This window comes from Oryx dammah, unplaced genomic scaffold, assembly GCF_014754425.2.
Source record: "Oryx dammah isolate SB20612 unplaced genomic scaffold, SCBI_Odam_1.1 HiC_scaffold_4, whole genome shotgun sequence".
Classification (NCBI taxonomy): domain Eukaryota; kingdom Metazoa; phylum Chordata; class Mammalia; order Artiodactyla; family Bovidae; genus Oryx; species Oryx dammah.
Window position 1 is genome coordinate 74623839 of NW_024070188.1, and position 16267 is coordinate 74640105.

General features: G+C 40.7%; 1 protein-coding gene across 1 annotated transcript in view; it reads left to right on the top strand.

Annotated features, from left to right (window-relative positions):
- PLEKHG1 (pleckstrin homology and RhoGEF domain containing G1) overlaps positions 1-16267 on the top strand; it is a 105860-nt gene that overhangs the window by 31033 nt on the left and 58560 nt on the right. Inside the window, exon 2 of the mRNA XM_040238681.1 lies at positions 1629-1729. Coding sequence (XP_040094615.1) covers positions 1629-1729 — 101 coding nt within the window. The remainder of the gene's footprint in view (positions 1-1628; positions 1730-16267) is intronic.

Sequence of the window (16267 nt, forward strand, 5' to 3'; positions counted from 1 at the left end):
TCATAAAAGTAAGGAGGCCGGGTCTTGCTCTTGTGGGTTTTTAATGGCAATTACACACTTAAACCTTGTGAGTCTAATTTCTTATTGAGATGACCACTTTCTGAAGAAGAAAAGATGTCACCATCAAGCTTGTTAAAACATAAAAAGACTTATGAACGTCAGTTCCTGCGTGACCATGATTTTAAGAACCAGAATGGTTAGTTGTCTGACGCAGCCTGTGAACCGTGCTAGGGAGACAGTTCCTGATGAAGCCCTGCCTGGCTTTCATTTGAGGAGTGTGAAGGGCATGAGAGGGTGGCTGTGGCTTATTAAAAGACAAAAGCAACAATTATCTGATGCTTCTCACATTTCAGCTTCTCCTTTCACTCCTTGCGCCTAAATATTTTTGAGTTTGTGACTGGCCATTGGAATGCAATCCAGGGCTGGGATTTTCAGGGTCTGGCTGACTTTGCCCCCCCTGCCGAGACTTCCCCAGGAGCTGCAGAGCTCCGGGTGACGTCTGGTAGAGAACCATCCTGCATTGTTCAGCCCAGGGTGGGGGACTATTTATTTTTGATTTTACGTTATTTCAGCTGTTTTCACTTTTTTCTTTATTGTTTTCTTGCCTCCTACAGAGTTCTCTTTTCAAGTCTGGGTGGGACAAGGGGGACACTCAGGGACTCAGCACACAGCATGGAGAACAGTTTTCCCCTCTCTCAGCAGTTCAAATAGCTTCTAAGCCACATCCATTTAACCCACTGTGGGCCTGAGCCCACACCACGCTAGCTTAGTTGGGAGTTGTTGCCGTGTTAAAATGGATAAAATCATTTCAATGCAGTCCATAGCTCCTTAACATGGTCTATTAGATAGTATGAGTGAATTATATGTTTATTTTAAAAAACATATAATGTTTAGAAACCATTTTTTAAACTAGCATTTGAGGATGCCTTTAGTTCTATAGTTTCACAACAGCTTTCTGACTTAAAAAGGTAATGTTTAAAACAATTTCTTTGCATTTCTTATTCCTGGCTTCCCACTGTATGAATTTTGCGGTATCTTTTTATCATATATTAATAAATCAGTTGAGGGGACAGCAGGCAATGTTGTCATGCCAGAAGTCTGACCTTATTGGTAACCATGGTCATTATGTTATCCATCTAGGGACGAGCTAATACATTTTAGGTGTAGATATGTTAATATAGGGCTTCCCTGGTGGCTCAGACAATAAAGACTCCGCCTGCAATGCAGGAGACCTGGGTTCCATCCCTAGGTCAGGAAGATCCCCTGGAGGAGGGCATAGCAACCCACTCCAGTATTCTTGCCTGGAGAATTCCATGGACAGAGGAGCCTGGTGGGCTACAGTCCATGGGGGTCACAAAGAGTCAGACACTACTGAGTGCGTGCGCACACACACACACACGTGCATTTTAATGTATGTACACCCTTTCTCCTTGCTCAAACTCCTGCTGTATAAGTAGGGAAATATTATCATTATTAATAAAAGAGATTCTGTATTCTCATCATAGAGTTAATGAGCACATTAGCATAATAATTACTTGAAACGGATATGAAAGGTTCATCACACATAACTAAAGATGCCTTGGAAAAGAACAGGAGTGTTTATGACATCTTTCTTCTTGATTTCACAGGATTACCTTGACTGTATCAGGGACCAAACAAAGCTTCCTCTGGGAACAGATGAAAGATCAGCCCTTTTTGGAAACATACAGGATATCTACCACTTTAATAGGTAAGTTAATACTCAGAAGATTGTTCTCACATAAGAACATTATGAGTTTTTCTCAAATGAAGGTGGCCTCAGAAAACTTATCAGAAATCCCTGATTCCACTTCATCAGTCTGTGAGCTATCATGCCGTGAAGTTTTCTACTTAGAAACATCCTTGTTTGTGTATGAGTCTTAGATTAATTCAGAATCCCATCCCATTCTGTCCTCTTGGCTCAGAGAAGAAACCTATTCGCCGTGACAGAACAGAGGCATCTTCGTTCCACAATGCAGGGTGAACAGGGCTTCCGAAAATATATGCTGCCTCAGTCCCCAGCATCTCCACTCCCACTGGATTTTCTAAAAATTTTTCTCTGCCTAAGGAGTGGGCAAGAGAGTAAGCACACAATAAATACTTTAATCATAACAGATATTAATGCAAATTAAGATTTATAGTACGTAATTTAATTCAGACATCTATTGAGTACCTACTGTGTAGCAGGCACAGGGCTTAGAAAAGTACCGTAGGAAACAAGACAGACAGGGAGCTGAAGGGGATGGAGTGAGCTTATTAGTTATTATATTCTTAGTACCTCTTGGAAGACCAGATAGTAGGCAGGTAAAGAGCACAGACTCTGGTTTCCAACATATCTGGGTTTGCATGCCAACTGGGTCACGTCTATATTCTTTGGGGAATTTTAGATAGGATACAGATGGTCCCCAACTTACAGTGTTTCAACTCGTGATTTTCTTTTTTTAACTTTACATTGGGGCAAAAACAAGATCTGTTCAGTAGAAACTGTATTTCAAATTTTGAATTTTTATTCCCCCGCCCCTGCCCAGGTAGTGAGCTACAGCTCTCAGGCAGGCACACTATCACAATGGTGAACAACCATTCTGTTTTCGCTTTTAGTACAGTATTCAATACATTGCATGAGACGGTCAACATTTTATTACCAAAGAGGCGCTGTGTTGGATAGTTTTGCCCAGCTGGAGGCTGATATAAGTGTTCTGAACACATTTAAGGTAGGTAAGGTGAGGCTCTTGTGTTCAGTTGATCAAGTGTATTTTTAAAGCATCTTTAAATGTGTTACTTATTTTTGGATTGGCTGCATCTTCACTGCTGCTTGCAGGCTTTCTCTAGTTGAGGTGATCAGGGGCTACTCTCTAGTTGCAGGGACTTCTCTTGATGCTGAGCACCGCCTCTAGAGCATGGCTTGGTTGTTGTGGTACACAGGCTTAGTTTCCCCGTGGCATGTGAAATCTTCCCAGACCAGGAATCAAAGCTGTGTCCCTGAAATCGGCAGGCAGATTCTTAACCACTGGACCACTAGGGAAGTCATTAATGCATTTCTGAGTTCGGACATTTTCAACGTATAGTGGGTGTGTTGGGACATAATGCCCTCCCTCATCTCAAGTCCTGCTCACATCTTCCCATCTCTCTCAGGTTCATTGCTTGCCTTTGTGCTAAGTCGCTTCAGTCGTGTCCGAGTCTGTGCGACCCCATGGACTGTAGCCCCCAGGCTCCTCTGTCCATGGGAATTCTCCAGGCAAGAATACTGGAGTGGGTTGCCATGCCCTCCTTCAGGGGATCTTCCCAACCTAGGGATCAAACCTGTATCTTTTGTGTCCCCTGCATTGGCAGGCAGATTCTTTGCCACTGGTACCACCTGGGAAGTGCAGAGTTACTGTAAAACCTCCTTAGAGAGTTCTATAATGCCCCATCATGGGGTCAGTCAACCAGAGTGTAAATTATAATACTGAAGTTAGTATATGTGAGGTCCTTAAGGGTAGGATCCACATCTGCTTGGCTTTCCCTAACATCCATGTGGATCCCGAACACCTAGCTCAAGCCTGGCCTCTGGGAGACATGTTTAAATGATCAACCTATCCCTTAATTTTGAAAGCCTGGGATATGAAAAAAGCCAGTGTTGCAACTTCTCTTTCCTTGGACTCAGTAGACTTTGAAAACCAATTTGTATGTTCCAAGACAGTGGTTCTGAAGCCCGGCTACACATTGGAATCCCCTGGGAAGGATTGTGCTTTGTTTTGTTTTTAATATGATGACTTCTGCCCCCAAAAGTTCTAATTAATGGGTCTGTGGTGGGACCAGGGCATCAAGATTTTTTAAAAGGTCTTCAGATGCCGGGAAAGATTGAAGACAAAAGGAGAAGGTGACAACAGAGGATGAGATAGTTAGATAGCATCACCAACTCAATGGACATGAATTTGAGGAAACTGTGGGAGACAGTGGAGGGCAGAGGAGCCAGGCATGCTACTGGAGTCCGTGGGGTCACAAAGAGTTGGACAAGATTTAGCAGCTGAACAACAACAAGAGATGTGCAGCCAGGGTTGAGAACCACTGTCTAGATAAAATAAATACAGTAATAAGAAAATAGAAGAATGGCATTAGAAAATGGAATTAGGGAATTTGGAATCTGCATGTGCATTAGTAACGTGCTGATGTTGGAGCAGGCTTCATTTAGCAGCTCTGAGGATAATAGTCCAAGGAACCTTGAGTGGCTTCTCCACCCAGAGCTCCCTGATGGTACAGTAACCCGGGAAGAGGAATCAGGCCTAGTGTTGGGAGGCCCTGGCCTCAGCTTTCTAGTGGTTTGGCTGTGTGTCGACTATAATGACTGTTTATCTAGTGCTTGTCTATGCCAGAGGCTGTAGAGCTTTCTGTGCATTATCGCTTTATGTAAGTCTGGGCTCCTCTGACTCCAAGCCCCAGGCATTTAGCCACATTCCCTCCTGCCAGAACAGAGCCCTGCTTTTCGGGTGTTGATTTGTGGCATTGTAGCACAGTCCAGGCAGGAAGGGTTTTCTGCTCCTTGGAGTTTAAAGCTTCCTGTGTCTCCTAATGTAAAGGAAGACAAGACAGTAGTAGCCACCAGTGTCAACAAGAAGGGACCTCAGCTGCAAAAGATGGAAGACAGGTCTTTATATGCCTGAACTGTTCTCTGTGCTTCTCTCTTTGGCGTTTGCTGAACAAGGAAATCAGACATGACTAAAGTAAACCTGAGTCAGGGTGATGATGACAGGTGAGCCATCAGAGGTGGCATGATTCTAGCTGGTGGTGCTCGAGCCTGTCCCTTTGGTAGATCACGTTTGTAAATCTCCTGCACACGCATTGTCTCCTTTCATCCTCTCAGCAGCCCTGAGGCAGATAAGATACAAAATGTATGCACGTTGTTTGGACAGAGGAAATAGTATAGAAAGCCCTTTGCTCAAGGACATAGAGCCAGAAAACCAACCTAGCCTATTTCGATTTTTTTATTTTGGTTTTTTTTTAACTTTTTATTTTATACTGGAGTATAGTTGGTTAACAATGTTGTGTTAGTTTCAGGTGTACAACAAAGTGATTCAGTTTTATGTGTATATATATGTATATACATATATATATTTATATACACACACATATGAATCTGTTCTTTTTCAAATTCTTTCCCCAGTTAGATTGTTACAGTATATTGAGCAGAGTTCCCAGTACTATACAGTAGATCTGTGTTGGTTATCCATTTTAAATATAGCGGCCTGTACATGTCAATCCCAAACTGCCCAAATGCCCCTTCAGTTCAATTCAGTTCAGTCGCTCAGTTGTGTCCGACTCTGAGACCCCATGAATCGCAGCACTCCAGGCCTCCCTGTCCATCACCAACTCCCGGAGTTCACTCAGACTCACGTCCATCGAGTCGGTGATGCCATCCAGCCATCTCATCCTCTGTCGTCCCCTTCTCCTCCTGCCCCCAATCCCTCCCAGCATCAGGGTCTTTTCCAATGAGTCAACTCTTCGCATGAGGTGGCCAAAGTACTGCAGTTTCACACTCTAGTAAACATCAGTTTGTTCTCTAAGTCTGTGAGTCTGTTTCTGTTTTGTAAATCAGTTCATTTGTTTCATTTGTTTTAGATTCCACTTGTTGTGTGGATAAGATATCATATGAGATGTTCCTATCTCTATCTGATTTAATTCACTCAGTATGATAATCACTGGGTTCATCCATGTTGCTGAAAATGGCCTTATTTTATTCCTTTTAATGACTGAGTAATATTCCATAGTATATATGTACCACATCTTCTTGATCCATTCTTCTATTGATGGGAGCCTATTTTAAACACCTGGTTTTGTTGAATCTCAACTAATATTTCTTATTTTTTTTATTATTTCCAGGAATATTTTTCTGTTTAATTTTTACAGTTAATTGTCTGTATTATTTTGTCCCTATTTACTTTTATTTCCTTTCTCTAAACTCTGGACTAAATTTAGAGCTTAAATGTCTTTACTATTATATTTCATTAACAGTATCAATGTGACCTTTTATGTTAATGCTGCTTATGAACCCTCTGTTCTATACCCTACATCAATTGATTTCAAAGATACAACTATCTGGCAAATCTATGGTTAAGGCTTGAAATGATTTTAAAGTTTTTACTAGTTCAGGTACAGATTTCTCAATATAATACTATTGCACCAACTCAGCAAGATTTAAATCTCTAAAACTAAAGAGGGCAAAAAGAAAATGGTTTTATGCTGTCCTGAAAATTTTTCTCTGGTGGCTCAGACAGGAAAGAATCTGCCTGCAATCCAGGAGACCTGGGTTGGGAAAATCCCCTGGAGAAGAAAATGGCTGCCCACTCCAGTATTCTTGCCTGGAGAATCCCATGGACAGATAAGCCTGGTGAGCTACAGTCCACGGGATCCCAGAGAGTTGAATATGACTGAGCAATTAACACTTTAGAAAATTTTAGCTGATTAGATTGTTTTTCAGGAAGTATTTCCAAAATACGGGAAAGCATATGATAAACACTTATGAAGCACCCCTATTCCATCAGGGCCTTCCTTTATGCCATATTTGCTTTAGAAATGCTTGAAAGTGTAAAGCTTTTACCAGTAATGCTGAGCCCCCGATATGCCACTCTGATTTGCATTCCACACTGTGGAGAATGGCACAGTGGTGTGCCGGTGTGCCAGTTCTCCAGGGTGAGGACAAGGGAGGAGGAATCTGAGATTTATGCCTGCCAATTTCTATGGTATAAACACACCTACAGCAGATTTCAGGCTACTAAGAAGGCCTTACTGAACAAGGAATTAGGAAGAGATGTACAGAATTGGCTCAGAAAAGCCAGCATAAACTGGCGCAAAATACCACCATCACTGTAACCATCATCCAAGACTTGGTGTTTCACCCCCAAGTATGATCTTTTGTTGCCATGACTCCAAGTATATACACATAGTGTGCTTTAACTTACTTCAAACATGGCATGTACTGTCTCAGTCTTTTATAAGTTTTTTCACGCCACGGTGCTTTTGAGATTTATAGTTTTACTTTGCTTACTTTAACTGCAGTGTAATATTCCATTATGGGCTGTATTACCTTGCATTTTGCTGATTGCAATAAGACTAAGCCTCTTCTCTTGTTTTTTGGCCACTTTGATTTCTTCTCTGAATTTCTGGCTCCTACTCATTGTCCAGTTTTCTGTCAAGATGTTTCTTTTTCTTATGATTGTTTAGGAGTACTTGATGAGTCTGTCTGGAGATCTTTGTGGATTATGCAAATTGTAGTCCTCCATTAGTATGAGATTTGTCTTTTAATTATGGCTTCTTTGAAAAGTTACAAAATTTGTGATTTTAACTACTCTAAGTAAATGTAATTTTTATAGGATGAGAATTTTGTGTCTGTTTAAAAACTTATCTCTTTAACAAGTATGCTCAGTTCATAAATATGCTCTATATTTTTTCCTAGTCCTAAAATTTTTGCTTTTCACTTACATCTTTAATCTAAAATTGATAGAAATGTAGGTATGTGATAGGAAATCGAAATCCTTATTTTCAGGGAATTCCTGAAAGTCCACTGGATTAGGACTGTGTGCTTTCACTGCTGAGGGTATGTTTTGTCTACGGTCATACCACCCTGAACATGCCTAGTCTCATCTGGGTGTGTTTTCAATCCCTGGTTGGGGAACTTATTAACATAAGATATGCGAGCTATGCAGTACAGCCAAAAAAGAAAAGAAAAAGAAAAAAAAAACAAACCCTCTTTTCATATAACCAGCCCATAGTCCCGTCACCAGAGTGAAAAATACATCTTTTCTATGCTGATTTGTAGTTCTGCCTTTCTCCGAGGTGAAGCGTACGTGTATGGACGCTTCTGTTTCTGGGCTCTGTTGTGTTGTGTTGGTCTCTTTGTCCATCCTTACTCCATACCACACCACTTTAAATATTAAACCCCTGTTGCTCTTCTTCTACAGTGACTTAGCGTTTCTTAACTCTTTGCACTGTTAAGTGATTTTTTCATTTCTTTTTGCTTTAGTTTGTCAAGTTCCATGAAGGGAGCTCTCTTGGGAATTTTATTGGAATTTGATTTAATTTACAGATTAATTTCAGCAGCAGTGATATCTTTATAATATTGGGTCCTCCAACCCAATAATATCTCATTAATCAAGCTTTTTAAAAATACCCTATAATAGCATTTTATAATTTCTCCATCACATTCATACATGTCACTTTTAAACACTTATTCTTTTTAATGTTATTTTTGACTAGAATATTTTCCTATTTTTTAATTCACCATTATTGTCATGTAAGAATGCTTTCAATTTTTATATGTTGACACTATATTCAACCAACTTTTTAAACTGTCCCATCAGTTCTAATTGCTTACAGACCCTTTTAGGTTTTCTATGTAGACAGTGGTGTTTGAAAAGGAGAATTTTTTGCTTTCCTTTACAGTTCTTCTGCCCCTTATATATATATGTTTTTTTTTTTCTTGTCTTACTGCTTGCAGTAAGTCTTCTCAAACAGTGCTAATTAGATTCTTGCATTCCTAATTTCTGACATTAGCAGGAATTCTTTAACATTTTCACCATTAATTATGATGTTTGTTCTGAGATTTAGACACTTCCATTTTGCTGAGATTTTAGCGTGAATGAATATTGACTTTTATTGAATGTGTAATCATCCTTTAAGAAAATTAGTATATGATTTTTCTCCTGTTCATAACGTGTCAAATTATGTTAATAGGCCTTCTAATTTGAATCATATGTACACTACTAGAATAAACTGGATTTCCCAGGTGGCAGTAGTGGTAAAAAACCTGCCTGCCAGTCCAGGAGACATAAGAGATGTGGGTTCAGTCCCTGGGTTGGGAAGATCCCCTGGAGAAGGGAATGGCAACCCACTCCAGTATTCTTACTTGGAGAATCCCATGGACAGAGGATCCTGGCAGGCTACAGTCCATGGGGTTACAAAGAGTTGGACACGACTGAAGCAACTGAGCCATATAGCACCAAGTGGCTTAGCACACGTGCACTCATAAGCCCTGCCTGGCCATGATGTTTCATATATTTGTGCACGATGAGTTTAATTTGTGTTTTTTAAAGAACTTTTTCATGCATGTTCATAAATGACAGTAATGTATAATTTATTTCCTTGTAATGTCTTTGTTCAGTTTGGCATATTACTAGATTCAAATTGCTATCTCATGAAATCTTCCAACATTAACTGTTTTGAAATACAATTGAGATTTCATTTTTGTTGTCTTTTTTCTAGCCAAATCTTTCTCTCATAATCCCTATGATAGCCTAGAAATTTAAGACTCTGTTTTAGTGTCTGGAAGAAATTCCCAAATGGTCAGGAAACTAGCTCAGGCCAAAGAAACCACTTTCCCCAGTTTAACTTGTTACCTATACTTCCAAAACTTTTTTTTCTTAACTGCATGTTAAAGAGATGTCAGTTGTTTCTACACAGTGTCCCTCTCTCGAAACACAGAAGAGTTATCTAGACTGTAATTTGAATCTTTGAGGAAGTAGAGACCGTTTCTCTACGTCAGAATTTTACTTTTTAATTATTTTTTAGCAAGTTACTATCATCCGAGCTCTCTTCTTTCCTTAAAAGATGAGAGGAGAATTTTCCTATTTCCTTCAACTCTCTCTCTTTTTTTTAAAACTTTATTTATTTATTTGACTACGCTGGGTTACTGTGTGCAGACTTTCTCTAGTTGCGGCGAGTGGGGGACTACTCTTTAGTTGCAGTGCACGGGTTCCTCTTTGTGGTGACTTTTCTTGTTGCAGAGCACGGGCTCTTGAGTGGGCTTCAGTAGCTGTGGCACATGAGCTTGGTTGCCCTGCAGCATATGGGATCGTCCCAGACCAGGATCTTCCCGAGATCAAACCTGTGTCCCCTGCATTGGCAGGTGGATTATTATTAACTACTGGACCACCAGGAAAGTACTACCCTTTCTTTTTATTTGGTATACCTAAACCCACTCCAGTGTTCTTGCCTGGAGAATCCCAGGGACGGGGGAGCCTGGTGGGCTGCCGTCTATGGGGTCGCACAGAGTCGGACACAACTGAAGCGACTTAGCAGCATATTGAGTCACCGTAGCATGTCAGACAGTGCTGCTGCTGCTGCTGCTGCTAAGTTGCTTCAGTCATGTCCAACTCTGTGTGACCCCATGGACGGCAGCCCATGAGGCTCCCCCGTCCATGGGATTTTCCAGGCAAGAGTGCTGGAGTAGGGTGCCATTGCCTTCTCCGATGTCAGACACTAGGCTAAATCTATTAGTCTAGAGGTGGATGACATTGTTGTGTAGCAGAGGCAGTAAGTCATACACTCAAGGAGTGAACAAAACTTTACTTCGAGAACTCTGAGGAGCAAGGAATTGATTTTATCTGAGGGATCAGTGAAAGCATCCCAGAGCAAGTAACTTACGTCTTAAGAAAATATTTATTTGGGTCATGCTTCTTTTCTCCTTTGAAATGTTGTTTAGAAAGCAAATCATGGGGTCAGTTCAGTTCAGTTACTCAGTTGTGTCTGACTCTTTGTGACCCAATGCACTGTAACACCTCCTGTCCATCACCAACTCCCAGAGCTTACTCAAACTCATGTCCATTGAGTCAGTGATGCAATTCAACTGTCTCATCTCTGTCATCCCCTTCTCCTCCCACCCTCAGTCTTTCCCAGCATCAGAGTCTGTTCCAATGAGTCTGCTCTTTGCATCAGGTGGCCAGAGTATTGGAGCTTCAGCATCAGTCATTCCAATGAATATTCAGGACTGATCTTCTTTAGGATGGACTGGTTGGATCTCCTTGCAGTCCAAGGGACTCTCAAGAGTCTTCTCTAACACCACAGTTCAAAAACATCAAATCTTCAGCACTCAGACTTCTTTATAGTCCAACTCTCACATCCATGCATGACCACTGGAAAAATCATAGCTTTGACTAGACAGACTTTGGTCAGCAAAGTCACGTCTCTGCTTTTTAATATGCTGTCTGGGTTGATCATAACTTTTCTTCCAAGAATCAAACATCTTTTAATTTCATGGCAGAAGTCACCATCTACAATGATTTTGGAGCCCCCCAAAATAAAGTCTGTCACTGTTTCCATTGTTTCCCCATCTGTTTGCCATGAAGTGATAGGACCAGATGCTGTGATCTTAGTTTTCTGAATGTTGAGTTTTAAGCCAACTTTTTCATTCTCCTCTTTCACTTTCATCAAGAGGCTCTTTAGTTCTTCACTTTCTGCTGTAAGGGCGGTGTCATCTGCATATCCGAGGTTATTGATATTTCTCCCAGCAATCTTGATTCCAGCTTGTGCTTCTTCCAGCCCAGCATTTCTCATGATGTACTCTGCATATAAGTTAAATAAGCAGGGTGACAATATACAGCCTTGATGTACTCCTTTCCTGATTTGGAACCAGTCTGCTGTTCCATGTCCAGTACTAACTGTTGCTTCCTGACCTGCATACAGATTTCTCAGGAGGCAGATCAGGTGGTCTGGGATTCCCATCTCTTTCAGAATTTTCCACAGTTTACTGTGATCCACACAGTCAAAGGCTTTGCCATAGTCAATAAGGCAGAAGTAGATGTTCTTCTGGAACCCTTTGTGTTTTCCTATGAGCCAAAGAATGTTGGCAATTTGATCTCTGGTTCCTCTGCCTTTTCTAAATCCAGCTTGAACATTCCAAGTCATGAGATACATACAACAATAAGCCAGAGCAAGGTGGGAGCAGTTATCTTTTATGTTAATGCATTTTCAAACCATCAAAATGTCTTCAACTATTGCCCAGTGGTAGAAATATATTTTTACCCATAGACTTTTTTCAAGTAGACTTTTCAAGACCAGTGTTAGTGTATCAGTGAATTTAATGGAGCATTTGATACTATTAACCTCACTCCATTTCTGTTTCCTAATCCATATGTGCCTCTGTAAATACCAACTGACCTACTTGGTTGGGTGGGAAAAGGAAATGGACCTTAGAGTCTATTGCAGACCAGAAGAGGAGAGGCCCCTTCGTGAATCTTGTTCAGTGGAAGGCAGTAGAATCTTCAAGGTCTTATTACAATTCCTGAATTCAAGTACACATCAGTGGTCAGAGAAAATCTTACATAGAATATGTTCTGTGAAAGAGAACTGTGTTTCCTTTAACTGTCCATCCAAACAAGGAATATGAACTCTAGTAAGAAATAATATTTTCTTTTTTCATAATGCTACACAAAAGGGAGGAAATATTTGGAACAATTGCTGCAGGAAAAGGGAAAATACCCCAAATCTGAAGGTAGAATGACTCTAATTTTAGCTCTGAGTACAAAACACAATCTATGAGTCACTTCTTCCTGCTAATGTACTTGCAAAGTTGTTCATTAGTTTCACTGATGCAATGAAAAAGCTAGTCTCCACCCCATTAGGCTGTAACTCTAGAAGGACAGCCTGTTTCTGGTCTTTATGGAGTCCTTGATATCCCTCTTTCTATGGCCCCATCTCTGTTCCCATAGTACATGGTGTATTATTTTCTAGTTAGTTGTCTTCCATATCTCCTACACTCCCTGTTGTTCACCAAACAGCAGCTGGTGGGTTCCTTTCTATACTACCCACAAAAACACACTATGTTCATTCTGTCCTCAGACTCATGACCAATTTCTTAAATGACTTTCTCTTCCAACCCTCCCCAAACTTAGATATCACCTCCTCAGAGAACATTCTGTGATTGCTCCAATTCTCCTTCACCCACCCACCCAGCCTCAGGCAGATTCTGCTACACTGTCTTTATTTCCTTCATAACATGTTGTTGTTATTTAGTTGCTGAATCATTTTTGACTCTTTTGTGACCCCATGGACTGTAGCCCACCAGGCTCCTCTGTCCATGGGATCCCAGGCAAGAATACTGGAGTGGGTTGCCATTTCCTTCTCCAGGGATCTTCCTGACCCAGGGATCGAACCCACGTCTCCTGCACTGGCAGGAAGATTCTTTACCACTGAGCTACCAGCCCTTCATAACACGTAGTACAGTATTATATTCTGTTGTGTTTGTTTTACTTTTCAGTAAAACCAACCCTTTGCTATTTTTCACATAAGCATTCTTAGTAAGCAATATTGTACTATGGTGTATGAGTTTCTACTGGTAAAGGAATAAAATTTTTTCTTAATTTTTATTTTATTATAATAACAGCACTTAACATGAGATCTACCCTCTTAAATTTTTAAGTGTTCAATACTTCCCTTGTGGCTCAGACAGTAAAGAATCTGCGTGAAATGCAGGAGAGCTGGGTTCGATCCCTGAGTGGGGAAGATTCCCTGGAGAAAGGAATGGCTACACACCTCAATATTCTTGCCTGGAGAATCCCATGGTCAGAGGAGCCTGGAGGGCTATAGTCCCAGGGGTTTCAGAGAGTCAGACATGACTGAGGCACTTTCACACACATGTTACTGTTAACTTAGATACTATGTTACAGCAGATCTACAGAACCTATTCATCTGGTTTAGCTGAAACTTGATGCATCTTAGGTAATAGTTCATCCATTTACTCTTACCCCTAGCCCCTGGTAACCACCATTATACTATCTGATACTATGGGTGTGACTATTTTAGATTTCTAATGTAAATGGAATCATGCAGGATTTGTCCTTCTGTGACTTTTTTTTTATTTTTTCACTTGGCATAATGTCAAGGTTCATCCATGTTGTCACAGAATTCCTTCTTTTTTAAGACTGGTATTTCACTGTATACATACACACACACACACATGCACACACACACACACATATATATACACACACAAATACATATACATACATACCACATTTTCCTTATTCATCTTCATTCATTCACAGACATTTAAGTTGTAGCCACGTTTTGACTGCTGTAAATACTTCTGCAACAAATGTGGTAGTGTTAACAGCTCTTCAAGATCCTGATTTCAATTTTTTATGTAAATATGCCAAGATTGGGCTTCCCTGGTGGCTCAGTTGGTGAAGAATCCTCCTGCAATGCAGGAGACCCAGGTTTGGTCCCTGGGTGGGGATGATCCCCTGGAGAATGAAATGGCAGCCCATTCCACTATTATTGCCTAGAAAATCCCATGTACAGAGGAGCCTGGTGGGCTATAGTCCACAGGGTCGCAAAGAGTAGGACACAGCTGACCATCTGAGCATAGCATAGCATACCACAGGGCTGGATTGCTGGACCTATGTTAGTTCTACTCTTAATTTTTTTTGGAGAACCTCCATACTGCTTTCCATGGAGGCTGCACCATTTTGCACTCCTATCACCAATGTATGAGGGTTCCAGTTCTTCACATCCTTGCTGACATTTGCTGTCTTTTGTTTTACATTGTGTTCTTTATTTCTTCACTTGTTAACATTTATCACCCCTGATCAGAACATAAGTACCGTAGGACAGAGCTTTTGTCCATGTTCTTTACCCCATCCCCTCCTGCCTGTAACAGTCCCGACAAATGAGGCTTTCAGTAATGACTGTGTTGAATGGAGAGCTAACAGGGTGGTCAGCCAGCTGTATCAGGATGGTTGCTCTGATGACAGGTGTGTGAAGGAAATCAGGCCTGACTCCTCACTGTTTCCATTATTTTATAAAAGGGTTGTAAAGGAAAGCTTCCCATGATGACTCACACAAGGCCTCCCAGGTAGGCGCTAGCAGGTTGAAGACACCATGATGTGGAGACTAGCCCTCAGCTTTCTTGAGTCAATCTGAAGAATAAATTTTTCCATAGGTGTGTTTATAATAATGCGGGACTGGGATTCACAAGCCCTGATACTAAGCCCAGCTATGCCTATTAATTACTTACTGTGTAACCTAAGGTAAGCCACCTCCCTTTTATGAGCCCTGGTTTCCTCATCTTAAAATTTGGGAGTAGGACTGGAAGGCATCTGAGCTCCCTCCCAGTTCTGGTTCTTGAGCAATGAATGCCATTCATTTTCAGGTGAGCTATACTAGAGCCTGGGTGAGTCCTCAAGACACTTTGTCCTACCAGGAGATCCAAGCTGGAGTTGAAATTAAAGCTCCGAGAGGAGCTTGATGAGCACAACACTGAGAACAGAGGGAGTTAAATATTGTCAAGGAGTATTTCTGTTAAGCCTTGGAAGTATGAAAAATACAATGGATTCTGCTCAAAATTCTTCTCTCCTTAGAAACAGAAGAATATTGAAAGACCTGGTTACATAACCTACATCCAGAGCACTCCCTCCTCCAACAGTGGAAAACGCTGGTCCAGATATGTTGCCTTTTTAGCTATTCTTTTTGTTTGACCTTTTATTTTACTTCATCCAGTATTTAGATCCCAGTGATGAAATTTCAGCTATCTTTAATTTAATCACAGCCATCCTTCTATAAAGGGCTTCCCTGGTGGTTCATGTGGTAAAGAATCTGCCTGCAATGCGGGAGACCTGGGTTTGATCCCTGGATTGGGAAGATCCCCTGGAGGAAGGCATGGCAACCCACTCCAGTATTCTTGTCTGGAGAATCCAGATGGACAGAGGAGCCTGGTGGGCTACAGTCCATGGGGTCACAAAGAGTCAGACACAACTGAGCAACTAAGCACATCCTTCCATAAAGGATATTGATAAAATGATCAGAACTATAATTCCAAACAAAAATAATCTTACAAATGGTATGTTTTGTGGAATAGTAGGGAAGAATGTTGAAATTGGGTCTGTCCTGAAATCATACATTGGTAAAAGTTCCTTTCAAAGTGCAAGCTAGATCAGTGGATTTCAGTGTAGCAGGTATAGGATTATATGGTTTCAGACCCCAGCAAACCTCTAAGAAACTACCACTTGTTGAGTTTCAGTGTATTATCAAAGAAAGATATCCATAGAGGCTACTAAAATACTCCTTCCTTTTCCAATGATATATTTGTGTGAGGCTGTTGAATGCCAAGCAGACATGAGCAGCCATCTGTGTTCTATTAAGGTAGGCATTAGAGATTTGAAAAGTATAAAACAGTACTACTCTTCTCACTAAATTTTGTTTTATAAAATCTATTTTTCACAAAAAAGTTACTTGTATTAACTTGTACTAAATATATAATTACATTAATTGATCTTTTAAAAATTATATAGCAACCTTAATTTTGAATAAGTATTGATATAATCCACATAAAGAATTTTTATAAGGTAAGAAGGTCTTCACACCAAAATGTTTGAGAATCACTGGCTTGACTAAGAAGCATGCTATGTAAAACTACACTTCTGTGCAGACCTTATGGCTGGCTGGTGGTATCTTACCTTCAAAACTAGACTCTTCCTTCATTGGCAGGCAGATTCTTTAACTG